This window comes from Callorhinus ursinus, unplaced genomic scaffold, assembly GCF_003265705.2.
Source record: "Callorhinus ursinus isolate GAN/ISIS: 27379988/994484 unplaced genomic scaffold, GSC_fseal_2.0 scaffold7, whole genome shotgun sequence".
Classification (NCBI taxonomy): domain Eukaryota; kingdom Metazoa; phylum Chordata; class Mammalia; order Carnivora; family Otariidae; genus Callorhinus; species Callorhinus ursinus.
This window is the reverse complement of record NW_027397069.1, coordinates 6,647,764-6,675,396: the sequence shown is the minus strand read 5'-3', so window position 1 is coordinate 6,675,396 and position 27,633 is coordinate 6,647,764. Positions and strand designations below refer to the sequence as shown.

The following is a 27,633-nucleotide window of genomic DNA, read 5'->3' as shown; positions in this document are numbered from 1 at the left end:
CCAAATATTATTTTAAACAGATCTTAAATTCCCCCTAAAATACATTTTAGAACTCTTCTTATTAAATATTTATTGAGATAGTATGCTTGTTTCCACTGATTTTCCCCATCCCTTGGGCACTCTGCCTCCGGTCTTAACTCGTAACTCTGGGCACACCTAGAAAAGAGGCCAAGGCCACAGAACATTTGCAGAACCACAGTCCCAGAGGCCTGAAGCCTGGAGCTCTCCCTGAGCAGTGTCACGGTCCAAATACAAACAGCAATACCCCCCACACACCCGCCTCTACGGGGAAAGAAAAGGAACTTATTTTAATACCAGTCTTTCCAAGAGACTTTTGTGTTTCCGACAGTTCAGTGGACACTTTCTGCCTCTTTCAAAATGAGTGCCCTTCCGTTTCCCCAAGTTCTTCACCCAAACCCTGAAGCTGCACTGTTTGGCTCAGAACCTTAGTTATGGAAGGGCATTGCATCCACAGCACGCGAATGTCTGTGCTCAGTGAGAGAAGTTAACCATTTCCTTGCACAGCTGCTCGGCCACCTTTTGTGGTGCTTTGAACTGATACTTTCCAAGCAATGGCAAGAAGGAAAAAATATACCAGAAGTTAATTTGTGACCTAGCAAATCCACACACAAGCAATGACACTGCAAGATGCCTTCCAAGATAAAGAGACACATATGAGATTTACTCTGCCTCCACATATCCCTCTCTTCGTTTATATTAGAATCATCATTTTGCTGGGGAGCAATTCCCAGGTCTTTACAAACCAAGTTTTTACAATAGGTGGCTGGGTTTGGTTTCCAGAGTTCATGTCTCCCTTTTCTATCCACATCCCATTGCAGGTGCAACAAGTAGTAAAGAAACCCAAGATATTCTGTATGCCCGACAGAAGATTATCGTTACAGCGAAGGCCTTTGGTCTGCAGGCCATAGATCTGGTGTACATCGACTTTCGAGATGGAGAGGGGCTCCTCAAGCAGTCAAGGGAAGGAGCTGCAATGGGATTTACCGGTATGATTCTTGATGGTATCTTAGAAAGCAGTAGCTAAATTAGCAAACATTCCAGAAAAGTAGAACTATAACCAGAAATTAGTGTTTCTAATGTAGCCACATATCTGCTATACTTATTCCACTATTTGAAATGTGAAAAAGCCATCGAGGGCAAGAACCTACGGAACAAACTGTTGTGTTTTCCTTTGGCTGGGCAACTTAAAACAATGAAGCCCTCATTTTATTTCCTCTTTACATTAGTTGCCATTTTTTTTTCCTGTCCTCCTAAGTATTTTGTTTTTGCTAACCCTAGAGGAGGGATGAGGCTATTATAGAAGTGTTTTTGAGTGAATTGCCAAAAGAATTTGGGTTGATGGGGAGAAGAAAAATGTCCTCATACATTCAAAATATTCATTCATTTCTGAAAAGAACTTCGGTGATATCTTCTTCTTTTTTTTTTACTCATAACTAGTTTTTTATTCTTCTCCCACTTCAAGCTCCTTATTTCTCTCCCACCTCCCAGTAAGTGTCTATGCACCTGGCGACACCTACGGGCTTTGGCTGGCACTAAGATCTGCAGGTCCCCCCGCAATCCAGTCCTGGAGCGCAGGCAGATATCTGTTGATTGGTGTGTCTGATCACTCAGATCCCCAGGAGTCCAGGTAGCAACCAAAAGTTGTGTTTTTGCAACAGAAATCCATTTTTTTCAAAACCACAATAGGATTCTACACACAAACACACGTCCGCAGTTGTGTGTACTCATACACTCATGTACACAACCATGGATAAGAAACACCATAAGCTCTTTTATTCTTATTTATTCTTCTGCTGCAAGTTCTAAGAATATCATGATCATAAATGAACTCAAATAATAAGGAAAAGGGACAAACATCCTTGCTATCCCTTTTGTAAACATTTTTGAAATGTGTCCAGTTAGGGATTACTGAAAGAAATATTTCATAAAGTGAACCTTAAATGTAAAACATATCTTAATGGACGGTGGTTTAACCCCAAATAAAATTAAACAAGTTAAGAAACAATTTTAGTGTTATATTAGACTTAAATAAAGTTCTAACATTTGTTTTTGTGTTTTTAACATGAAGAGTTAAAACAAAATGTGCTTCCCCAAATTTGTTTAATAAATAAATGTGATCTCTTATAGAGAAATATTTTCCAATCACCTGAACTATTAATAAATGAATCCTCCCTACATTTAGTAGTGACTAAGAACGAAAGAGTCCCTCTCTCCTGGCCCTGAGGTTGTCCTTGTTCCTGTGGCCTGTTACACCTGCCTCTTTCCAATGACCAGTTAGGACATAGCCCAAATGGAAAAGTTGGAGAGACACTCCATGAAATCTATCTAATAGACCTCGATGTTGTTGGTCTAAAATGTGTGGCATTGGCTGCCAAGCAGCCAGATGTTGCTGTGAAATGGGCACTAATTCAATAAAAAAAAATTGAAAACACTGAATTGATGCGGGCCTGTGTCACCATCACTCAGTATAACCTGGGTGTCCTCAGCTACCTCTGGGGTAAATGTTTGCTCCAGAACTTATAAAGGAGTTTGAGAATTTCTCCAAGAAACAGGGCTGAATTAAATTGGTCCCTAATTCAATCGCAGAAGACAAGTTACTTCAAATCAGATTTAAATTTCTAGACTGTGCCCAACTCAGCATGAGGAGCTTATGGGCTTGGCACTATTGTTTCTCAACAACAGGGAGTATTAAATCACACACACACAAAAATGGAAGCAGGGGGAGAATGGGGAGGCACAGGGGGTACAGTGCCCATTATATATGCAAGTGAGCAAGTCAGTAAAGTAGGGAGCTACACTTCATAACCATTTTACAATTTTTAGAAAGAAGGTCTTTGTAGTCCCAATTATATTGCTACATACCAGTAAAAGGTAATTAGTCTGATAATAAGATACGAGATTATTTGTAGTATTTTGAAACAATAAGGGCTTTGATTATTTTAGACCCAGTTGTCATCTGTTTGTCCTAATTATTTGTCATTTAATTGCCATAACTCGGGCTTTGCACAAGCAGGGAGGAAAGCAAGGAAGGAAGAAGAAATACACACCCTCTCTGAAGCAGGTGGTTGAAAAGTTTTAAATACCTAATGAAGGTATCGTGTTACCCCTAACACTGAGGAGCAACACTCAGTCTATGCTATAAGGATTTTCTCTACTTTTAAAAATTATACATTTTTTTAATGAGCTGTAGTTTTTTAAAAGTTAGCCATACATCTCTTCTGCAGTCATTATTTCATGGGGCCACAGTCCATGTGGATTGATTTTAAATCAATGCATTGGCCATATAAGTGGCTATTAACATTAGGAATTATTCTTATAAAAAGAAACCAAAATTAAATCTTGGAATAAAGCTTCAACAGCTGACTTGGTCATCACAGTTACTGCAGTCCTGCATGCTGAGAAGAAAGATGATAAATATGAAGCACTGTAGGTTTTCTTCTTTTTTGCAGTCTTTTGTAGAAGACAAAAATGACACCATCATACAGTCACCTAAAAGACTTGACAGGTATTGATTTAAAGCACGATATATCAAGTGGTACTGTAAAAAGGATTTCATGGTCATAAATTTTAATGTCTTCCAATTTTGCACCCTCAGTAACTTGCCAATAACAGCTCTTCTGTATAAAATATTTGCTTCACTCCCACATGGCATTGAAGTCTCATGTTCCATTGTTGGGGTATACAAGAATCAGCCACAGATAACTTCATGGTGGATGTTCATAAATTTCTAAAACTTAACACGTATCCTAAAATTAGCCTCACTACCAAAATACTGGTACTTGCAGGCCATCAGTGGTTTCCCAGTATTTCTAGATAGTTTATGTTTTGCTCCTCAAGTCATAGTGTCTGTACCAAGACGTTCCCGTGAAATCTGGCTTTTTACACATCTGTGTAAATTATGTACATAAATTATAAAATTCAGGTCTAACAATTAGTACAAAATGACTACCAGAACTGACACCCTTTATTAATAATATTGTAACAACTATTAGATGACTTAAATATAATTGCAATACCTACTATTGAAAAAAGCTCTCATTTGTCATCACGGGTATTATTTATTCGCTGAAATTATTCCTCAATTTTAGTATATGTGCTGCCGAAGTGAGCACGATTCCTCAAATAATTTAAAGCATCTTTAGTTGTACAGGGTTTTAATGTTTTATTAGTATGCTGACAGATTAGAATGAAATAATAGCAAGGTAAAGGTGTTCTAATTATGCTACTAGAAGAAAAGATATTGCTATATTTATTCACTTGAACTCTTTTCCATGGAATACTAAAAAATTTTTTTTACAAATATTGGTTTTTTTTTTCTATTCAATAATGACAGTAACAGGAATTATCTTTTTTAAAACATCAAGGGTATAAATTGTATTGGCTAAATGTTAAAACAACTATTTCAAAAGATGGATGAATATATTTAGGAGAGCAAATTATCATTAAGTGCACATTCATTTTTAAAGAACCAAATATGTCCATAATTTTATCATGTAATAAAATACAATCTCATTATTATAACATTAAATTATGTTGTATTTTATTAATGACCTGATTCAATTTTGCACTTCCCCAATTGCTAAATTGTTCCTTTTAATGACTGCATGATTTCGTAGAAGCCTGTGAGTGTTATGTTTGTGTAATGTTTTTCCTTAGGATCCTTAAACTCTGAAAAGAAGCAGAAAGCTTTTTTAAAGCTATTACTAAAGAGATTAACTTTCTTCTGGGTATCTAAATGTCTACATAAGAGGGAAATATTCAGTCTTCATTCTACAAGAAAAAAGGGAAAGCCTGGTTATGTTTATAATAGAGAAACTTTCAGTAACTTTTTTATTTAAACATTTTGAAATGGAGTAACCTAGAGACCACTGTGTTCAAATCTGCCTTCTATTCCACTGTACTGAATAAAATTTTTTCATCGAAATCCAGTTTTCTGATAGTGGTTAGAAATGACACGCTATATTTGTCTAAAAGAAAGAAAATTAAATATATTATATTATTGTAAGCCACTATTTGATATTAATATGGTTATAACGTCTGCATCTGCAAGCTTTATGAAAAACAACAGACCACTTCTAAAAGAAATCATGGCAGGTGGGATAATGGTACAAAATAAGCAAAAGACAACTTAAAAAATTTGAAAGAGTTAACATATAATTTTTTTGTACTTTAACTCAAAATAATCACTCTAATTTGCAGATATTATCCTTTAAAGTTCCAGCCAAAGGAACCTAGTCAACCCACCTGTAACTAAAAATGAGAGATTATCTGCACTAAGGTGGCATTTCTATAGGATCAGAAACACAATTACTCCCATTCTTCTGTGTTTCTTACGTGGTATTCTGGAAAAGCCTGCCAGATTGCAGTTACTTTCTTTTTAAAAAGTTCTAAAATAATTAGTTATTTTACATACAGACTGTGAAGCATTAGGAGCCTTTCGTGGTTGAGACATTTTGTTTGAACATCTGTTTGTTGTTTCGTGTTTCCGGTGTTATTAATCTTCTTGTAGGTAAGCAGGTGATACACCCTAACCAAATTGCCGTGGTGCAGGAAGAGTTTTCTCCTTCCCCTGAAAAAATTAAGTGGGCTGAAGAACTAATCGCTGCCTTTAAAGAACATCAACAATTAGGAAAGGTAAATGTTTTGTTAATGCCTTGGGTGAAACTGGTGTTTAAAATACTGTGGGGTAAAAATATAAATTAGATATCATTTGAGTCATTTCAAAAACTCATTGCGTTGTAAGGGGGGAGGTGGGAGGGGACAGCATTCATCAGGGAGAAATTCGCTTAAGGTAAATTTGCCTTTCCATGTTTCTGAATATTTCACTACCTGGCCCTCAAGTCTCTCTAGAGGTTATTCTTTTCATAAACTATATTGGCAAGCCTTTGAGAAAATAGAAATCTGTTTAGTTTTTCTCTATAGACTCCGATGCAGCATTCATATGAAAATAATTTTAGATCAAAGTGAGAGCAAGTTGTGATGAAATAAACACAGTTTGATCAAATGGTTCTTGTGGAGAGAGGAAATAAATTTTCAAGTTATTTTAATTTTGGGGCAAAAATGTACAAAAAGCTCCTCCGGTTTAATCATTTAAGAGTGGGAGGTTTTGTATGTGTTTGTACCAATTTCTGGACCTGAGATCTGGATAGAATGGAGAGCAAATTAACACTGGAGTACGGTTGTTCCTAATTTAGTGCATCATTGAGCCTCGCGTTTCCTGCTCTGTGGGTTTCTGCTATGTAAATATTGCAGTGGTGATGCGCAATCTGTCTCCACTTTGTGCCAGTAACACTTAAATTAGGTGTCGCCTGAAGGAAGATTTTATGCTAGTTGCAGCATTGTCAGTTAATTATCTTAAAGGTTATTTGCAGTAATACCGTTTGCCTCTTTGTAAGAGAATGGGGGGAAAGTTGCATTTATAAATCCATCCTAGAGGTACTATCTAAACTCAGCCTTGTTACCTACATAAGGAGTGAAGTTTTAGTACCTGCGATGGTATCACTTGCACTTTTCACCGGCAGTAAAAACACCTGAAAATCCCAGGACTTGGGAATGTGGGTAGCAGTATTAAGTGGGTCACTCCCTCCCTGTCATTACGGACACCTGCCTTCAGCTCCGACCTTGTATTCTTGCTCACCCTCACACACTCACAGGCTCATCTTTACACAAACTGGCACTTCAAAAGGCAAAATATGTGACGTTGGAAACCTCCCATTTGGACTTACACCAATTTCAGGATAAATAGCATTCTTTCATTTCAAATCAGGAGTGGCTATCAGAAAAACACTGCAGTTTATAGAAATATGTTTTGAAAATCACAGTTTTAATGTCCATTTCTATATCTTGACTCCAAAACCCAGCGCCTCCATGAATGCACATAAATATTTACAGAGACAGAGGGCCATGTACTTTTTCATTCATACGTGCAAAGAACTCCATCCAGGCCCCTGTCGCCCCTGTGCCCCTGCACACACTAAATGTTCTCTACCTCTCTGTGTGTGCCCTACGTCCACTGATAAATACTTCCTACTGAAATAATAAACTGAGGCAGAATATGGGCCATCAAAATGGCAGCCCAAGCAGAGTTCCAGTCTGGGCCAACACTGCCTCTGTTAACCGCCTACACTGGGTTTCACACTGAATAACATCAAAGGATGCCACTTAGCACTGTAAGCGGCCAGGTGCATGGAAGCCAGCTCCATACTAAATTTCAGGGAGCCAGCAAACAAAACTCAAACTAGAAACACACTCTTTTGCTGGCATTTTCAGTTCTTGAACAAAGGAAAAAATACTTTTCCATTGTATCTTAAAAGTGTTCCCGAACAAAACTGTCCCAAAGTGTCCTTGCCTTTTGATGATGGCAACTTAAATGTTAAATTCTGAACTGGCTTTTTTTTTTTTTTAATAAGAAATGCTGTTTTGTTGGGGCGTAAGCTTTCACAACAGTGTGGTAGGACAGCTTTTCTTAACACAGAACCACAGAAATTAGAGCAGAAGGGAGACTCACCATTAGGTCATTTCCTCCCTGCCCCATTGGCGTAGGTTTGTTTCCTACAGCAAATTCTCCTGGTGCTTTGTCCAGCAAGGTTTAAATGATTCAAGTAATGGGGCTTCCAGTGGGGACATATGGTTATTTTATCCAGTTCGCATGTTTCTTTCACTTTGCCTATAAATTGGCTGGTCACAAAAATTGGGTCTGCAGGTAGGTGACTCTGGGTCTTGAAGGGTCTTGGGGTTTAAATAATGTGTGTTCTGTTTGTAAAGATTTAGTATAAATAGGTTGCTCAATTGTATAAAGTATTGCTTCCAACAAACATCTAATCTGTTTTATTTCGAATGTGAATCGCTGATGAAAACATACACCCTCGGATACTTGGTCCAAAGCACAGGTGACTCTGTCAAGGATGGTAAACTGATAGTCTGTGTCCTAGTGAGACAGTTACAGATTTCCAAAAGACCTTTTTTCCCCTCTGATGAAAATTTCATTCAAGTAATGTTTTTAAGTAGAAATGACCCAAGAAGGCAAAATTATATATTTTGCTTTTCTCTACTTCTGCTCCCATCCTAAATTATATTCTGCCCTAAGACCAGAGGTATAGCTGAAGTTCGCAGGTAATGCTGGGTGCTTTGTGTTTTCTATAGTGATAATAATTAGTACTGTTGTATAGTAATAATAATAATAACAATATTGTAATAAAAATAATTATCAAAAATAAAAGTTGTACCCTTTTTTCTGTTCCTTCCAAATAATTAAATTTGTGGGAATACTTAGATTACAAAGTAGATAAATTATTGGAGAACTGTCTTTGGTGTCACAGAATTTTTTGTTGTTTCATTTTAATTAGAGGTTCTTAGGAAATAAAGTCTGATGCCCCTTAGTCTAATGTCAGGTGAGAAATACTTTACGTTAAGAAATAATAATCTGCTCATATAATCTGTCACTGTTTGGCAGATAGTGATGCTTGTGACTGCTTTGTTTCAGGAAACTATAGATATTTACAGGCAAAAGCATTTTTCCTGGCACAATAGTCCCCTCTAGTAAGAATTAGGCTATAGATTGACACTAGGGACTCAAAGTCATCTTCTCTTATTAAAATCTGTTGAAAAAGCTTAAACATTTCCCATACTCTATGCTCCTATTTTAATTCCCATAAGCTAAAATATGTCAAACTTAGCCGACATCCGTTGTGAGATATATACCCGCAATATTCATCAAACTTGAGTTTTTCTCCAGTCCTTCCAGAAAAATATATTTTGAGATACAACCTGTATGTCATTAGTAATTGTAGCTTCAAATTATTTGGTAGAAACTTTAGCCAGGATAAATCACTTCCCATGTGATTTATTTTAAACCTATAGAAGATTTTCTTAAAGGTTAATTTTATTTATCATCTTTTCCACAACAGTGGTAATGCCACTATTTGAAAATTCTCCATTCAGAACTGAATTTATTATTGCTTCTTAAAAATGGGATTTTTTACAGTTCTTTTTTTATCAACTTAAAATTGTGTAGAGTACGAAAATTGGGTAACTGAAATAAAAACATCTCAAGCAAATATTTAGTTAATATTACTATGTATATATCAATGGAAACTATAACTTACATATAAGTACATATAAATATTTATGCAATATATATACATTCATGTATTATGATACAGTATATTTTTTCAAGTCTCTATTACAAACTCAGTGCTCATTTTTGCTCTTTTTGTATTCATTTCTTCTTGGGCAAAAATGACAGCTAAAGGAAATGATTGATCGGTAATCCTAAGATATCTTAATATAAGAATTTAGCATTTCTTTCTGTGTGGAGACTCTAACGAAAAATGTGAAAGAATAGCAAAGTATATTCCTGTTTTCTGCAGTATCTGACTATAAATACAGCTTTGCTTCATTTTCAGTTTTAGTCATATCATTCTAATTTGGTTTTGGAATGATTTCGTTTAACTTTTTCAATATTTTTCATTTGTTAGAGCTTCACAAGCTAGCTAAAAACCAAGGAACGGGAAATGTTCATCTTTAAAATCTAGGTTCAATTAACAATTATAAAGGTCAAAAACAAGGTCACACCTTGACATAACAACTGTAAATATCCCTGAAACATTCTAATTTCACTCGTGAGAAAACCATAGAGCAAATTAATAAGTTGACATTAATAAGCAAATCCTCTACTGGAATATAAACTGGGAATTTATATCTTAATAAAGAAAGAGGAGCTTTTTTCCCTCATGTAAGTCTTTTCATCTAGGGAATTACAAAGAATAATAACCACCCCCCCCAAGTATTGAAAGCAAATTATTTTCATAGGTATCTGATTGCTGCTCATACACCTTTCATTTGTGTTTCCAAATGCAGGGCTTTACAAAAGAAATACTGTTTGGGCCAGATGGCCTTCTAGAAGGCTCCCTGAGAGAACTCAGAAGTCTCTCTAGCCAAAAATATTGTTTCCGCTTATTCAAGTGCCAGAAATCCCACTGCCACTCTTTCACGCAGATCAAATAAACCATCTAAAGATTTGGTTGTTGTCTTTGTCTGCTGAAAGGGTTGATTCCACTAATAGACAACAATGTACCCTCCCACACCCAAGCATCCCACCACCCACAGCCTTTCCCCCCTTTATTTGTAAGTAGGAATACTAAAATCAGAACCGAGCGATTTCTAGTGAAAATGAAAACTGAAGGGACACAACTCTACTTTTGAGATGCTCAGTTATTACATTTCCCCCTTTATTTCCTTGTTCACAATTATTTTTAGAACTATAGGCCATAATTTTGACTTTAAAAAGTCAAATTCGTTAAAAAGCTGAGAGTCTGCCAATGAGGACTTCAAGGTTGATCTGATTAGCAACAAATCTCAGATTTCTAAACATTTAAACTAAGGCAATACAATTCTAGTGCTGATACATCCTATTTCACATAGTTTTAGTGGCAAATGGTTCAGTATTAGAAGATAAGAAATTGTATACGTAGGTTAAATCTGATGTTTTCTAAAGTTGCTTCGTCCTTAATTTATAACACGCTCTTAGGGATATTTTAATCAAAGTATTTCTATTCTGATTTATATTCTCAGGATATTAGTTTGCTCAATTCCAATTAAAAATATAATTCTTTTAGTTGGATAAAATCTCAGAAATCTTCCAGTTAAATCCTTTCAGTTTACAGCTTAAGACACTGAGACTCAAGAAGGGTTTAGAAGTTACCTGCGGTCACTCACAACCAAGGTGGTGATATGCTTACCAGCATTCAGGGCTAACTTTGTAAATAAAGGTATGAACAGTTAGCATAAATGTGGTTTCACTTGGGTCACAGTAAACCCCACACTAATGACCAAAACTAGATAGAGCCTTAAAACTGTTCAGTCACAAACAAAATGTGAATTTGGTTAGTTCAGATTAGTATCTTTCTCTTAGTCATACACTTTTTTTCCTTGCATGAGCAGAAACTGATGAGGAGGGAAAGAGCAGAGTATCTGTGTGCCTTCCCAACCCTCCCAGCTATTATTCCGCACGTCGCACCCTCCTTCTCAATTCTGTCCTGCCCCAGAAAGACTTCTTGGCTCTGATTACTGCAAACCCTGCTCTGTTTTATTAGTCATCATCCGTTCTATCTCCCCGCGTAGATTGGAAACTCTCCGAGCTAGACTGGGAGCCTTTGGCAAAAACGCCGTATCTAGCCCCGAGCTCCGTTTCATCTCCCTTGAAGGACAGGTTTCCTAATGTCCTGTGTCTCACTTAACACCTGTGGTTGCACAAACACACCATGGCTTTCAGTGTCTTTCACAGCAAGATCGAAACACGGGCCATGAAAGGATGGTTTTACTCTTTGGACATCTTCTCTCTTTTTTCCTCATAAGAGTATTTCTCCCTTTTTGTGTGTGTGGGTCTGGATGTGTGTTTCTCTGTATGGCTTTTACTGTTCCTTCCTCGTTTTCCTTTCCATGAGTCCTTACTTGTTTCCTCTGTATCTTCCTTTCCTCTCATGTCATCTCTACACCCCACCCCAGCCGTTGCCTTCTCTCCTTTAGCCGATTATAGGAAGTTCATAGCATTCTTTGAATTTTTTGTTGTACTTATCAAAGAATTTTGTAATTCTTTTTATATTAAAAGGAGGCAAATGGGATTCTTATTTTATTAAAAAATATAAATCAAGAGTTTCTATAATTCTTTTCTTTTTCCATTTTAGGTTAGTGGGCCTGAATGAAAAGAAAGTAGGGAAATTTCTCACCACTCCCCTAGAGAGTAAGGAATTCGGTCTACTGAATCACATACGTCCCCACAGCATCTTGGACAGAAATAGGTATACAATATGCATTTAGTAAATACCATTTGGCTAACTGGTTTCTAAATTTCTGACAGTGTCAGAAAGAAATTACTCGCTCTACGTTTAACAGTTAAAACACTTTTGTTTCCTTCTAGAATAACTGAAAAAATATTTTCACCAATTATTTTACAATTGTTCATCAGTTACATTTTAATAAATGTTTACAATTTAAAGTGACTTTGAGCTAATGTTAGTTCATTTAGATGTGTTTTCCAAAGAAAGAATAAGCCTATGGTGTATAAAATAGAAGACGTTTAACATTATTGCTCTTAGCTGCAAGCTGCTTTAAAATGACTTACATTCTCTGCTTTTCTCATAGGCAATACCAGCTTAAATTAGACATGAAATATTCTAAATTAAATAAAAATGTTTACACATTTAACTCGATGTTAAAAATATTTTCTTTTTTTTTTAATTAATTTATTTGACAGAGAGAGACACAGTGAGAAGAGAGAACACAAGCAGGGGGAGTGGGAGAGGGAGAAGCAGGCTTCCCGAGGAGCAGGGAGCCCGATGCGGGGCTCGATCCCAGGACCCTGGGATCATGATGTGAGCCAAAGGCAGACACTTAACAACTGAGCCACCCAGGCACCCCAAAAATATTTTCAAATGAGATTTCTGGTTTAAAAAAATCTGAGTGGAAGGTGATAGCTGCAGAACTCTAAACAATCAACCAATTATACACTTAACAATGGGCAAATTTTATGGTATGCAAATTATACCTCAGTAAAGCTATAAAAAAAAAAACAGAAAATTAAGTACAACATCTAATGTGCTAGCAAATGTGGAAACTCCTTTAAATTGCAATATGCTTATAAATCCAATTGTTTCACCTCAGCAGGTAGCTTTCCACATGGCATACGTTTTCCAAATCCCCTTACCAAAAGATATTTAAAATAAAGACTTGTCTGTCCCTACCTGATCATTCTGCCTGAATATTTTTAAAGATAAATCTTGCAGCCTACATTTCATGGGCTCTGAGAATAACTTTCAAAACAAAGGCACCTTTGGTTTCCCCTGTCCGTTTGTAAAGTAAGGATGGCTCTGATCCACTGAGACCCTCCATCTGGGCAAGTAGACAACTCAGGACTGGTCACATGTTAACATAATTGACCCAAACATTCACCTCTGCTCTCCTCCCTACTGTCCAGCCACCTCCGTCTTCCCTGCCAAATTCATCCTTCAAGCCTTCCACTGTTCCTTCTTTTCTCTTTCCACTTCCTAAAACTGTTCATAAAGTCCCCAAATAATCTTACCAGTAGATAACACAAGTGTTTGTATTTTCTGTGCAGAACTAAAGCTAAATGATTTCATGCTTTTTAAAAAGCAAAATGTTAATGAATGTCATTTTACATTCACTCTTATTTCCATATCCCAAGGAATTTCCTCCTTTTTATAAATGCATCAGGCCATGTGTCTTCACTAGTACTCTTCATTCTCCTGCTCTCTCTTGCTGGAAACACTGTCTTTCTGTTTTACCACCTCCTCCAGTGTAAGCGATGTTCCCAATTTCAGATCACCTGCCTTTGACTGGTATCTCCTCAGCTGATATTTTAAGTTTTTAAATTCTTTTAAATGTATTTGTCTTCAAATACTGATGCTGTGTCAAATTATATATAGCATCTGATTCTAGTTTCTTAAAGGGACAATTCAATCTATGATTTATAGTTTAGAGGGGGCAGGAAGCTTTAGGCATGAGTTGGCCTCTACTCATTGCATCTTCAAGAATGTTGATGTCCCGGGGCGCCTGGGTAGCTCAGTCGTTAAGCATCCGCCTTCGGCTCAGGTCATGATCCCAGGAGCCTGGGATCGAGTCCCACATCGGGCTCCCTGCTCCGCGGGAAGCCTGCTTGTCCCTCTCCCACTCCCCCTGCTTGTGTTCCCTCTCTCAATCTCTCTCTCTCTGGCAAATAAATTAGTAAAATCTTAAAAAAAAAAAAATGTTGATGTCCCTCAGAACCCTTCAAGCTACTCTGAAATCATAAAATCCTGTTACAATTCAAATACTGTGCTTCTCACTGCACCTTTCTGTGATAAATGGAATTAAATTCTGTCTGGCTGACACCAGCACTGGTGGTAACAACAGTGATGGTGCTGGTGGTGACAGCAGTCCGTGTCAGGGGACACAGTCACGGCGGTCGCGACAGCCAGGGTAGTGGGGATACCAGTTGCAGGTCCCATGGACTGACAGCCTGTTCAGTGACAGGCCGTTGCATACACTAATTAATTTAATGCTCACAGCAATTCTGAAAGGGAGGGATTTTCATCCCCATTTTACAGGTGAAGAAACCGAGGTTCAGGAAAGTATAGCGTTGTTTGCTATGGATCACACACAGCTAAGAAAAAGCAGAGCTTGGATTCAAGGTATAGCCGACCTCAAAGGCCATATTCCTAACCTCTGCATCAAGGTGCCTTAAATGGGAGAACCCAGAGAAGCAAGAGCCTTTCTCTGTATGTATCTGTGTGCACTTTTTGTTTCAGCTGCAAGCTACAGAATACCACTCAGAATGCGCACCCTAGAAAGTTGTCCGTTTCTGTTGGGTGGAAAGTCACAGAGGGGCTGCCCGGACAGGTGATCTTTGCTGTCCTCTTGGGCCACACTGACTTTGCCAGGAGAACTGCCCGCACCAGGGCCCTGCCTTTCATACCCCGTTGATGGTTCTGTGCTCTGAGTTCTTATAGTCAGAGAACTACAGGGGGAAAGATGGGAAGGATAAGAAGGGAGCTTCTTCAGGTTTTTTCACCCTTCAGAAATTGGAAAATAAATCTGATAGGCTCTCCAGGATGCAGGATTCCCCACACCCCACACCCCTTCTGAGGCCATGTCTGAGGGGCCTTCCCAAACAGTTCAACAGGCCTGAGTGGTCACTGCATTCCCCAGTTTGGTGCAAAAGTAACCCCCATTCAGATATTCCAAGTATTACATTCTCAGGAATCATTTAAAGGGCTTCCCCATCAAAGGCCATGTAACATCATCTGTCAGAATTTCAGTGCTAGTAGTAACAATACATCAGCCCAATGTGAATTGTTGACCGTGCGGAATGGCTTCAGTCGAACTTGTAGAAATTCATATAGAGCTACATTAGCACTTGAAATTCTCTGGCCATAGCAGTAATTGGCTATTGAATTTTAATTCAAAGTATTATTAAAATACCTATCAACTGATCACTACAACTTAAGTGTTAAAATAAGAAAAATGTGTTCCCTATTTCCCAAGTCTTCAGAAATATTCATTTACTCTCTTAATGGCAATTTAAAAAAATGTTGATCTATAAAGCAGAGGGTTCCTGATACTCAGAAGCATATACAAGGATCAAATGTCACCGCCCCTGGTCCTTACATATGCTTTGGGCATTTTGAGGACTTAAAATGTCATTCACATATTTATTATTGATTTTCTTCTCACTGAAAATATCCTTCAGTATTTCTGATATCATAATTATAGTAAAAGCTGTCAAGTGGAAACTCAGGATGGAAGCATGTTATATTTCAGTTGTTCCCGAATTCATTTATTAAAATTACATTTTCAGGGCACGTGGGTGGCTCAGTTGGTTGAGTGTCCAACTCTTGATTTCAGCTCAGGTGGGGACCTCAGGGTTATGAGATGGAGCCCTGTGTTGGGCTCCACGCTCAGCACAGTCTGCTTCTCCCTCTCCCTCTGCTCCTTCCCTGCCCCCTGTGCTCACTTGCTCTCTCTCTCTCTCTCAAATAAATAAATAAAATCTTAAACAATAAAGTGAAATAAAATTACATTTTCACATATTTGCTTATCTGCACCTTACCTACATATCATTTTTTTCAGCCTCATCCTAAGTAATAATACCTCTGAAGTAACAGTTTAGATATGGTAGTTATTTTTTGTAAATCACATCAAAATAAAATTTTTAAGTATACAGTATCATGTAAAATAAATATATATTTTTTAAAAGTGTTATATTTAGGGGCGCCTGGGTGGCTCCGTCGTTAAGCGTCTGCCTTCGGCTCAGGTCATGGTCCCGGGGTCCTGGGCTCGAGCCCCGCGTCCGGCTCCCTGCTCCGCGGGAAGCCTGCCTCTCCCTCCCCCACTCCCCCTGCTTGTGTTCCCTCTCTCGCTGTCTCTCTCTGTCAAATAAGTCAATAAAATCTTTCAAAAATAAAAATAGTGTTATATTTAAATATTTTTCTGTAATCATCTCAGCACTGCCCCCAGTCATACTTTGGAGTACACCAAATAGGGGAAAGAGTTTGGGATTTGGGGTGATGAACCTTAGATTCTAGTCCTATCCTTCCCGTAAGTTCCTTTAAAAAGGTTAACGAAATCTGAACTGCAGTTTTTGCATCCGTAAAACAGAAATTACCATGCCCTGCCTCCTGCAAGTAAGAAGATGTCTTTGAAATGTTTTGTAAAATCATAAAGTACTCTCAGCTGAATCTCTTTTTTTGGCAATGGGTCTTACTAATAAGATTGCACCTCTCCAATTTTCAGTTTGGAAATAAATATTCCAGGCCTTACCAAGGTCTATAGCTAACTAGAGCCTAGGCTATAGTTGCTGAGAGAATCCATATTTCCTCCTCAAGGGAGAATGAACATCCATCCCTCCCCCTGGTGCCCAGGTCAACCCATCTTTGATGGTCCCACTCAGAAGCAAAGCTGGACCGGGCCAGCTCTTAGCTTCTCCATTGTTGGATCCCCAGAGCACCCTTAGACAGAGGGAGAATGCCCAGAATAAAGGAAAGGAAACAGGTGGTTCAACCTCTTCCCCTCAAGGTCCAGGAAGGAGCAAGTAGTGGGTCCACCAGGGCATGCAACAAGAACAGAGGGATTCCAGTGGGTTCCAGTCCAGCTTCATCAAGCAGAAGCTAAGTCCTTCCTGCATAAGGAAAGTCAAGCAGCTAATGAGTAACACAACCAGCAATCATCCGTCTTAATATAGGCTGGATCAGGCTCCCTTTCCTTAGATCCTAGAGAATCCCATTCAGCCATAGACCGATGCAGTATCTCATACTGTGATCCTTTCGTTTGCTTGATCTATTGAATCACTGGTGACCAGAGGCATGGAGGGCTCCTGCAGAACAGAGAAGGTCACCCTCACTGGTGTGTCTCTATGTGCTGTTCCCATATCCCCCACCACTCTCCTGTTCCTTTGGCATCCCTGACCTTCTAAACCTGACTTTAAAGGTAACTGTTCCTCAAAGCCCTTCCCTAGCCAAACCACCTCCATTTTGATGGCCCTGTTTCTCTGTAGTTCCTCAGTCCTTAAGTACCACAAATATGACAGACTTGCTTGCACTTTAACTGTTACATCACTTGCAGGAGTTAACCTGACCCCAAACCAGCATCACATTTGTTAGGGACAGTCACCGTGTCCTACTGGAGGCTCAGCAAGTGTTAGCCAACTGACCAGTGAGTATTACCAAACCAGGGAAAGATCAAGTGGCACAGCAGGATGCTTGCAGAATGGAGAGGAGCTAGGTAAGACAGCATCTTCCCAAACCACTCTCCCCTCAGGCACCCAACTCGAGCCCCGCAACAGAGCCAGGCTCCACTCCAAACCGTGTTTTGAGTACTGGGTTCTGGGCAAAGATCTATGAGACCCTTCCTCAAGAGTCTCACAGCTTAGTGAGAAAGACAGCAGTGTAAACAAATCATTACAATGGAGGGTGACAAGGGCTGTAATGGGAGGCTGTTCAGGGAAAGGAAGAAGAGGGGCGCCTGGCTGGCTCAGCAGAGCATGTGACTCTTTTTTTTTTTTTTTAAGCTCTATGCCCAATAAGGAGAATTTAGCCCTACCAGGGAATTCTAGAAACACTTCATAGACCTGACATCTGACATTTTGAAGGATGAGGATTTTACAGGACAGACAGGGAAAGGTCCTGAAAGCAGAGAACAGAGCATCAGGGAGAGGTACAGAAAAGTGTGAGTGGGTGTGGATGTGGGTGAACTGGCAGGGAACAAAGCTGAGACTAGAGGTAGGGTCGGTCTTCTCATGGGGAGTCCTGGGATCCCTGCTTAGGAGATTGCACTTGATTTTGTAAGTCCAGAGGGAGCCAAAGCCAGGTTTAAGCAAATGGATGATCCTATCCAGTGTTTTAGAAAGATCACAACAAGATCCCAATTAGGAAGGTGCAACTCCCCAGTCAGCGTCCCAGCAATTTCTCAGTGAGACCTTCCCACTGAGCTGTGGGTACCTGGCACCCAAACTAACATCCTTAAAAGGAATGTCATAACCAAATCATGGGGTGACCAAGGGCTATCCTAGGGCCTGTCCAAGGACTCTCCAGGGTGATAGGGTGAGAAATGGAAAAGACAGAAGAACGAAAGTGTCCATCAGAATACCTCAGTGAAGGATCATCCCCCCCCTCCCCCTTTTTGAGGAGTAGGGAGGAGCAGCTGATTTTGTGAGTAGGAAGAGCTCATCACAGGCCATGCTGGGCCTGCAAGATTTGAGCAAATAAAGGGCACAGCCAAGAAGATCCTGAAGAGAAATTTCATAACGGCCAATGCTGACAAAAGTTTTAGGAATTCACTGGGAACTGCTGGAGGCAAATGTTTCACTGGGCAGGACTATGACAGCTGTACTCAAGCATTATCATTTGGGCCGACAGCGCACCGCCGTCACTGGAATGCCCGAGAGAACCCCCCCCCCCGAGTGCTCAGAGACGTGATTTGAAAATGAAAGTGAGTAGGGAAAGAATTAGATCCATTCGTGTTTCTAGTAAATTACCCTTTTAGTACTCTAGAGAAAAAGTTCTCAAGTATTAAGTGCCAGAGATGCAATATACATGTGATATATATGATACATAACATTCCTCGAAATGTTTCCTATGGATGATTACTGTTATCATCACGGCCACCCCCATCATCACTCCTTTTGCTATTAAACTGTAAGTTAGACTCACCCCTATGAAGAACTTCCAGGTCTGGCAGAATTCATTTTTATCTCAATGCTTGTCTTAGCAACGGGCAATGAGCGAGTTGTTAGAAAAACCCTAGCCTGAGAGTACTTGTTTCCTTTGCTGTACAGATAACACATATGCTAAGGTGGTGTTGCCCTTCACTTCCAGGAGTCTGAAACCCTAACCATGTGTATAGTAAAATGTGCCAAAGTGATTGACCAGGGATTTACTACAGGTAACTCGATAGGCAACTGTTGAATAAGAGCCCATTGCGTACAGAACTCCATGGCAAGTCTAGCCGGGAATGCATGATATGTGCTAGGGACACAGTATCACCTCCACGTGAAGTGTGTGAATTGGCAAGAGTGAACCTGAGTGCACAAGAAGGGCACTCATTTCAGACCCTCAGATCTCTCTGTGCTCATCATGCTGGCCGTTTTCCTGATTCTTGTTGCATTTTATGTTCCTGTCTCCTCCAGCACAGGCTCCTTGAGGGCAGGGATCAGGTCGGATCCATATCAAAGTCAGCCTAATTATTTCTAAGCAGGGGAGCTAAAACACAGCACTTCTGCAACTTGAATGTGCTTTAGAATCCTGAGATGATTCCTGGCCAAGCCTCCACCCCCAGCCTTCTGTGTCACACCATATAGGATGGGGCCCTATATGCATTTTAACAAGCCACATCCCCTACCATCCCCCTCAGATGGATTCTGATCCAGTTGGTCAGGAAACCCACTCAGAAAACACTTTTCAATCTAGGAGCGCCTGGGTGGCTCGGTCAAGCATCTGCCTTTGGATCAGGTCATGATCCCAGGTTCTTGGGATGGAGCCCCCCCATTGGGCTCCCTGCTCAGCAGGGAGTCTGCTTCTCCCTCTCCCTCTCCCCCAGCTCATGCTCTCTCTCTCTCTCAAATAAATAAATAAAATCTTTAAAAGAAGAAGAAAAAAACACTTTTCAATCTATAAGCCTAGGGTATAAGCCTGGAGCACACCCTTCGGATCAGCTAGACCTAGCTTTTGTCCCAGTTCTACACCTTAGTAGCTACAGGGAAGGCATGTATCTGTTTCTTAGTTCCTTGTGCCCCAGTTCCCTCAGTTATAAAATGGGGATAGATACAAAACTTAACAGAAACAAAATAGAATGGTGGCTGCCAGGGGCTTCCTGAGAGGGGAATGGGGAGTAAGTTGTTTAATAGTACAGAGTTTCAGTTCTGCAGGATGAAAAATTTCTGGATATCTGTTGCATAACAATGCAAATATACTTAGCATTAGTAAAGTGTACATTTCAAAGTGGTTAAGGTGATAAATTTTATGTTATGTGTTTTTGCCACAATTAAAAGAAAAAGAATTTTTTAAAAGAAATTTTTAATAGGGTTGCATAATAGTATCTCCCTCGCAGTGTTCTTATGAGCGTTACATGAAATAAAGCTTGTCAAGTCTCTGGCTCAGTCACTGATCTAGCAACTGCTCAAAAAATTATAGCTATTATTATTGTGGTAGTCCTGGTTGTTAAGGTAGTTAACTATGAATAAGTTACTATTTAAAGGCATTTTAAACCAAATTATAGTCTGAATCTTCAAGCTGATGGAGGTTCTCTTTATTTTTTGAAATGGTGTGCCAATTTCTCAGGAAAGCACTGGGCTGTAAAATGGAAACTTATCTCTAATCATTCATTAAGGACTGTTTCAAACTCTCCCCACAAATCCAAGTAACATTTAACAGACTGCATTTTTACCAGATCCTGACCAACAGACCATTCACATTTCACATGTAGATCCTTATGTTAAAACCCCAACCACATTATAGGTCTATATGTGAAAGCAGGAGGATATTCATATTAGGCGGTCTAATTCATAACACTAAGATCCTCAATTTGCAGAGATGAAGGAGACAACAAAAATGTTGAACTTTGTTTTTCAGCTTAGGCTTAATGAAGGAAGTCAAGTAAAATCTGCCACTGTAAAAGAAAGAAATGATCTCCATGAAATATTTTGCATCTTTGATGTGCACGTGGAACCCAAAGCAGATTTGGGAAACATGGCATAAACCCAAGGCCGTCATTTTGATTCTCTGTGCACCGTTTTGATTTCATGTGCATCTATTCTAATTTCGTCTCTCCAGCCTATTATTTAAACCTTAGCAGGACAGATGTGCTGTTTTACAGGGCCATAATCCACTTGGTACGCGGATAACCAGGAGACCTTTGGTCTTCATCATTTACTCCAATAAGAAAACTAGACTATCGCCTCGTAAAACAGCGTGAGTCCCCCACCCTGATTTCACATGCTATGCTAACCCACGGAACATCCTTGGAACTTCCAACTGAATTAATAAAATTCATCATGGTCACAGAGATGACCAAAATTCACTCTAGGCTGAATGAAATTAGGCAAAAGTCAATCTAGAAATATAATTGGTAAAAATCAGAGGGTTGGAAAATGACTTCAGGTACAGAATTTTAGGCCAGCACAGGTGCTCATATGAATCAGATTTATCATCCTAAGGCTGAGAAAGTTAGTTACCCACTGGTGAAAACTCTAATCCCAGTGGCTTTTAAATCTCTCTTGATCGAAAAATAAATTCTAGGGGCGCCTGGGTGGCTCAGGTGGTTGGGCATCTGCCTTCGGCTCAGGTCATGATCCTAGGGTCCTGGGATTGAGTCCCACATTGGGCTCCCTGCTCGGCGGGGAGCCTGCTTTGCCCTCTGCCTCTGCCTCTCTCTCTCTCTCTGACTCTCATGAATAAATAAATAAAACATTTAAAAAATAATTAAAAAAATAAATTCCAAAGTCATTACTAAGGATTCCCTGCCACTTTTTAAAATCTCCACCCTATGTGTAATTCTTGTAATTGTGGAAGATAAGGGTTTTCAGAGAGACCAGAAGCCCCATCCCAGAACTTCTGAGTAACGACAACATTGTCGAGAGGTGGTACTTGTGAAATCAGAAATGGGCGGCAGTATATGCAGATGGACCATCAGCAAGAACTATGATTGCTCCCATCCACCAGCATCCTTGCCAACAGGTGGAAGGAAGGAAAAGAAGAGCTGTGATTGTAAACAGCAAGAAGAAGTGATTAAAAGAATGTAAATAACCAGACATGAACTTCAGATTCTGGGTATACTGCCTTCCGTCCAGTTAATTTTTCTTTTTCTGATGCAGTAAAGACACTACCTCGTTACCTTAATATGGGGGTTTCTAATAAAGGCTTGAGGTTCCAATACCCAAGTATTGACTCCAGCTCTAACTTCTCCTAGTCACATACCTTGGAAAATCACTTAACTACCCTGGGCCTCAGTTTCCTCATCTAGAACAGGACGTAGATCACATGCACGTTCAATAAGTATTTGCAGAAGCTTCAAAGAAAATGTATCCGTAAAACAGGGATAAACTTGGAGATCTCAGAAATTCTTTCCAGACTCAACATTCAACAGACCTGTGACTTCTTAGTTACAGGCTCATGTCCCTTGTCATTCTAGTCCTCTTCTGCATGTCTACACCAACAGAGGAATCTCTTTTTTTTTATTATTATGTTATGTTAATCACCATACATTACATCGTTAGTTTTTGATGCAGTGTTCCATGATTCATTGTTTGCGTATAACACCCAGGGCTCCATGCAGAACGTGCCCTCTTTAATACCCATCACCAGGCTAACCCATCCCCCCACCCCCCTCCCCTCTAGAACCTTCAGTTTGTTTCTCAGAGTCCACAGTCTCTCATGGTTCGTCTCCCCCAGGGGAATCTCTTTTTATTAAGTACAGTTCTACCTTACATTTTCTCATCACATGGTAGTGTTACCCCTCAGTTATGTTACAAGAAGGAAGCATTTTGCCATTAAACTGATCATACAGTTATTTTTTCAAACAACAATTGGTGACCAGAGCATGTTACTATTTTTAAAGTTATATGCAATATTTTAAAAACTATATAAGGAAGTATTTGCATTTCCTTCCATACTTGTTTTCTGCTTGATTTCAAGAGTTAAATGAACAGTTTCAAATACCTTCTGTGTGATGCTTTTCCCCTCCATTAAAATGCTGAAGGGTTTTTTCCCCCCCTCTTTAGGAGGAAAAAAGAAATCTTTCCCCTGTAATTTACTTTGGCTTTCTCAAAAGTTGGGTAGGAAAGTCAATATAATTCAGGTAGAATCTAAAATGTTCTTGTTGTACAAGTGTGCACAGAAAGGAAGCCTATAATTTCTGAACATTCTTTCAGGAAGTTTGTATTCTGTTTTCCAGGGAGCCTTTACTTTCCAAGGGAGTATGATCGACATGCCATTACTGAAGCAAGCCCAGAACATTGTTACGCTTGCCACATCCATCAAGGAAAAATGATCTGTTAAATGAAGCTCTCATCAGGTGGGCTGAACATATACAGTGGGTTTCTTAAAGACAAACCATAATACTCAAGGCAACTTGTTAGTATGCCAGATTGGAACCTTTCTCCCATTTACAGTTCATGTTAATCACAATTTTTGTGGGTGTATTATCTCACTGGCCAGTTATTCCTCTAAAAATGAACTTTCTCCTTTTTGATTCCAAGCTTAGGACTTTATTGCTCATTAATGTGTTAGAAATATGCACTTATGATTTCACAGGGCGATAAAATAGTGGAGATAGATGGGCTGGGGGGATGTTAGGTCTTTAATGAAACAGATCTTTCTCGAATATGTCCGCTCCCTTCACATTTCTCATGTTAGGTGTTTCCCACATTGTTCATTAGCTGACACTGTAAATAATTTTAAGGCCAGTCTTGTGCCTCAGTCGTTAAGCGTCTGCCCTGGGCTCCGGTCATGATCCCAGGGCCCTGGGATCGAGCCCCCCATCAGGCTCTCTGCTCAGCGGAGAGCCTGCTTCTCCCTCTCCCTCTGCCCCTGCTTGTGTTCCTTCTCTCGCTGTGTCTCTCTCTGTCAAAAAAATAAATAAAATCTTTAAAAAAAAATAGTAGTTAAATGAAGGGGTTATGTTTATTTCACTAGAAATCTGATAAAACGAGAGATGGCATAGAAAACTTAAGTATCAGATAGCTTCTAAAAATAAATCTTCAAAGCTGATCACTCTTAACCTCCACCTCCCAAAATGAAACATCCATACATTTGAACCGGTAGATGAGAACTATGAAAGCCTTCATCCTGGGTGAATGCTTTGGGTCAACAGTGACCAGCAATTTAAAAAAAAAAAAATGTGCAGAAACACAAGAACATCCATTCTCTCCCTTAATTTCCCCATTTAACTGTTTGCCATTGAGGCCGCTTCCCCCCGTAAATGTATGGCCGTATGGCCGGGACAGGGCCCCCTCAGCAATAAACTTGTAGCCTCTAAGAAGACACAATGCGGCAGAGCTGGTGCATATGGTCCCCTGCGAGATTTGCATCACATTAGAGATGCTGCTGCAGGTCATATGGGCGGTGTGGTTAACGGGCTTAGTAAAGCTGTTTTGAAGAGGTTAACCCAGCTTGTAGTAAGGGTAAATAAACATAACAACCAGCCATTCTTCCCTATTCAGCATGTGCTCTTATACTGAAGGCTAAAGGGTATTGAAGCTGGGAAGGATCAACTTGTGTTTGCCAGAGGACGCCAATGAAATTTGAAACACCAACAATCAGAGATTTTGTTTCTGCTCCTCATTAAATCATGAGCTTTTGTGTTGAGACTCTGGACGACTGTTCTTTAAGAAATTAACAGAATGGGAAGTTTTAAACTCTACACCAACCTTTTCATGACCTACACAGCCGCAAAGCTGCTACTCTTAGACAGACACCGCGGGGAAGGCTGTTCTGTTTCTTTAAATTTGTAAATAGAAAACAGTTGTTTTTTTTTATTTTCATTTTTCACCTCCTCCTACACCCTTGTTGTTTATTTCCTCCGTGGCCCCGACTGTATGGCCCAACCAGGGGTCTGCTCTGCCCCTGCTTCTTGCAGTTCCTACAGGAAGCCAGAGGGAAGTAGAGTTGAAGGTTATATACAAGGAGGGGCGCCATGGAACCCAAGCCGAGTGGGAGAGGCCCACACACCGTCCCACAACCCCCCACCCACCCAGTGCACTGAAGGAAGGGGATGATTCAGTTCTGCCAGGAGGGCGGAAGGAACCAGATCCACGCAGGACAGTTCTGGGGAAACACATTCTGGAAACACCAGCTAATAATCCCAAACCTGGGATCTGAGGCCACAGCCCTTGAACGGGGATGGGATGTGTTAAGCTGGGGTCCCGGCCTGCCTTGGGCAGGGGGGGGGGTCTCCTCTCCTCTGTGCTCCCCTCTCTCCAGCCCCTCCTGAGAGCACTGTCCCTCTTCACCTTGGCCATCCTGTGCTGCCCCCCGAGTTAGCAGAAAGGAAGGTGGGAGCTAGCCGCATCCTCACACGGAGCAGCCGGAAGGAGGAGGGCGGTATCTCAGCCAGTGTGGGAGGAAGCCTGGCCTCCAGTCGCACTGGGCTTTAGGCGGTCGGGGCGGCGGGCGGCGGGCAGCGGTCATAGGACAAGCAGCGCCCCCCAGTAAGGTCTCTGTCCGGGTGGTGCTGAGAGCCGGGACGTGGCTAGGACTCCCCACCCCCATCACCAACAGGCCCGTGGGTTCCTAGATCCCCTACAGTGTGGGACCGACTGGTCACCACACCTTTACCTGACCCCCAAATGTCACATTTATCATCGTCCTCGTAACCCTCTGTTCCCAATTATGGTAATATCATGAGATTAGGACCCACTAGAGCCAAAAATCTGGACCAATCTGCTCTGGTCCCACTCTGAGCAGAAACCCTGAGCGAGGGCCCCCAGAAGAGGGTGTAGTTAGGGTCAGAGGTTCTGGGGCACTCCTCCAGTTGGCAGTGGACTACAAGAGGACCTCGCAGCCATCTGATTAATTAAAAACCATACCTGTTTATATTTTGTGTAGCTCATCACAAGCCGCTTCACCATATCACCCCCTTGTTATTAATTCTTGGGGGCTAAATTATGGGTAACACTATTAAAACATTATCAGAACTAATGAGAAACAATTACTTAGAAAATGAGCCAGGACAAGATTGAGCTGAGAACATCAGCGGTGATCACTGTAGATTAGTTTAATAAATCATCAGGTGCAGGGCAGGACTATGTATGCAAAGCCCTGTCACGGGAAAATGAAATTGAGATTTTTTTTTGCATAATTTTTTCATTAATCTCAATAGGACCCGTGTGGTGTAGATTGTTTTATTCCCCTAATACCTTGCCTGAGGGGGGGTGCCCAATAATGTCTTCATTGTTTTACTGAGGTCTTAATGACAATCTGTGACAACCTCATTTTAATGTATAGAGGATTATATCAATACAATCATGTTTTATTGAAATGGTGAGGGGAAACTCCAGCGGAGTCAGGCACTGTCTGTGAGCACAAGTTGGGAATTTCCCCGGCATCTGGGTGCAGTTCCCTTCAGATTTCGAAGTATTGAACCGCCCGCTGCCCTCAGGTCCTCTCCTCCAGGGACAGGCTGGGAAAAGCTTCCTCAAGAAGACTTCACCGCCTCCTATTTGAATTTGAAAGTAGCCCGTTGCTTGCCATATTTTGCTGGGTAAATGGAACAGACCATGTAGGGTTTGTTTCCTTTTCTAAAATATACCTGTTATCATCTTTAACACATTAACCCCTAATAGTTCTGCCCTCCTTCCTCATTCGGGAAACTGACCTTCACTGGAGACGTTATATTTTCTAACTATGTCTTAAGAGGATAAAAAAGAACACATGCTTTTAAATTCGAAGGACATTCTGGTTTTATGGTTTCCATTCATCTTGGAAAGCTAACTGTCGTCCGTTTTTAGTTTTTAGTTTTACCGCTAGTACTTGGAAGGCAACTGATCGTACAAAACAGGTTATAAGATTACCAGCAGGATCTTGTGCATATTAATGCCGGCGAGGGGCACCGAGCCGGTCTGTCACCGCGGAGTTTATGCCCCAGGCTCGGGGACACTGTCCTCCCAGCCCAGAGACCCTCCCCCGCGAGGTTTTCACATCGCAGTTTCGGGGGAAAGTGGAGGAAAGTAATTAGCAGAGCTCAACATTTAAATGTTAAAACTTTAATCTTCCTTTCCGCGCTTTATTTTAACTCGGGACGGGGGTGGGGGGCGAACAGAGCGAACAAAATGGCAATTAAAATACCTAACTTAGTACCTGAAAGCTTGCGCCGTGGTACCGGGCAGCTTTTTGCTGTCCTGTGATGATGGGTGATTGTGGATGTTTGGTGATGGTAGTTTGTTTACATTCCAGCAATTATTTGGCAGCATATTTCCTTCCGAATCGGTAAGAACTGCCAACGACATAAAGAAAGTGATGTGTGGGAAGAAACTGAAATCGTCGTTAGCGCCTTTTGTGGTCGTTTGCTGTCGATCCGACCCCGTTCCAGCTAAGCGGACTGAAGCCTGCAGAATTTTTATTTAAAAAAACAAAAAACAAAAAAAACTGTTTACAAGTCTTGTAAAAGACAAGGGATTTGTCGCTCGCGCCCTTCCTTTTTGAAATTTTTGTTTGTAAGTGAACGGCTCGGTGTTTGCTCCTTCCGACGGGAAGGGCTCGGCGAGCCCGGGCAGCGCGCCCCGTCGGGAGGACGTGCGCCCGCGGGGCCCGGACACGCGGAGTCCCGCGTCCCCCGCCGCCGGCACTTCCCGAGGACCCAGGGCGGCCGGCGGCGCGCGAGGGCACCTGGACGCGGAGAGTGGAGGCCCCGGAGGCACCGCGCGCGCCCTCCGGAGGCGCACCGTCCCTTCCCGGCGGGGCGCGGCCTGGGCCGGGGGAGCCCAGTGGGCCGGGACTGCGGGCCCCGCTCGTCCGCCCGCCCGCCCGCCCGCCGCGGGCCGCCCGGAGCCCGCGAGCCTGTCGCGCAGCCCCGCTGTAATGGTGGCAGATCAAAGGCTGCCCCGTGTCCCCGCGGAGCCCGGGACAATCC

The 27,633-nt window shown here is 41.0% G+C and overlaps 1 protein-coding gene and 1 long non-coding RNA gene across 13 annotated transcripts in view; one reads left to right on the top strand and one right to left on the bottom strand.

Annotated features, from left to right (window-relative positions):
• Window positions 1-27,633, bottom strand: part of LOC141373094 (uncharacterized) — a 79,761-nt gene that overhangs the window by 5,950 nt on the left and 46,178 nt on the right. Inside the window, exon 1 of one of the 3 annotated variants that reach the window (XR_012378732.1) lies at window positions 26,862-26,977. The exons of the other annotated variants lie outside the window; for them this stretch is intronic. This is a non-coding gene — a long non-coding RNA (uncharacterized lncRNA). Of the gene's footprint in view, window positions 1-26,861; window positions 26,978-27,633 lie in introns of those variants that run through there. 3 annotated transcript variants of the gene reach the window in all.
• Window positions 1-27,633, top strand: part of CLYBL (citramalyl-CoA lyase) — a 252,294-nt gene that overhangs the window by 219,840 nt on the left and 4,821 nt on the right. For 3 of the 10 annotated variants that reach the window (XM_073894349.1, XM_073894347.1, XM_073894352.1), the window contains 3 exons: window positions 840-1,007; window positions 5,531-5,655; window positions 26,958-27,267. In XM_073894349.1, coding sequence (XP_073750450.1) covers window positions 840-1,007; window positions 5,531-5,655; window positions 26,958-27,128 — 464 coding nt within the window. In that variant the 3' untranslated portion in view covers window positions 27,129-27,267. Of the gene's footprint in view, window positions 1-839; window positions 1,008-1,483; window positions 1,849-5,530; window positions 5,656-11,705; window positions 11,877-22,959; window positions 23,080-24,226; window positions 24,374-26,957; window positions 27,268-27,633 lie in introns of those variants that run through there. The other 7 variants (XM_073894351.1, XM_025874639.2, XM_073894348.1 and 4 more) reach the window with 5 other exon arrangements.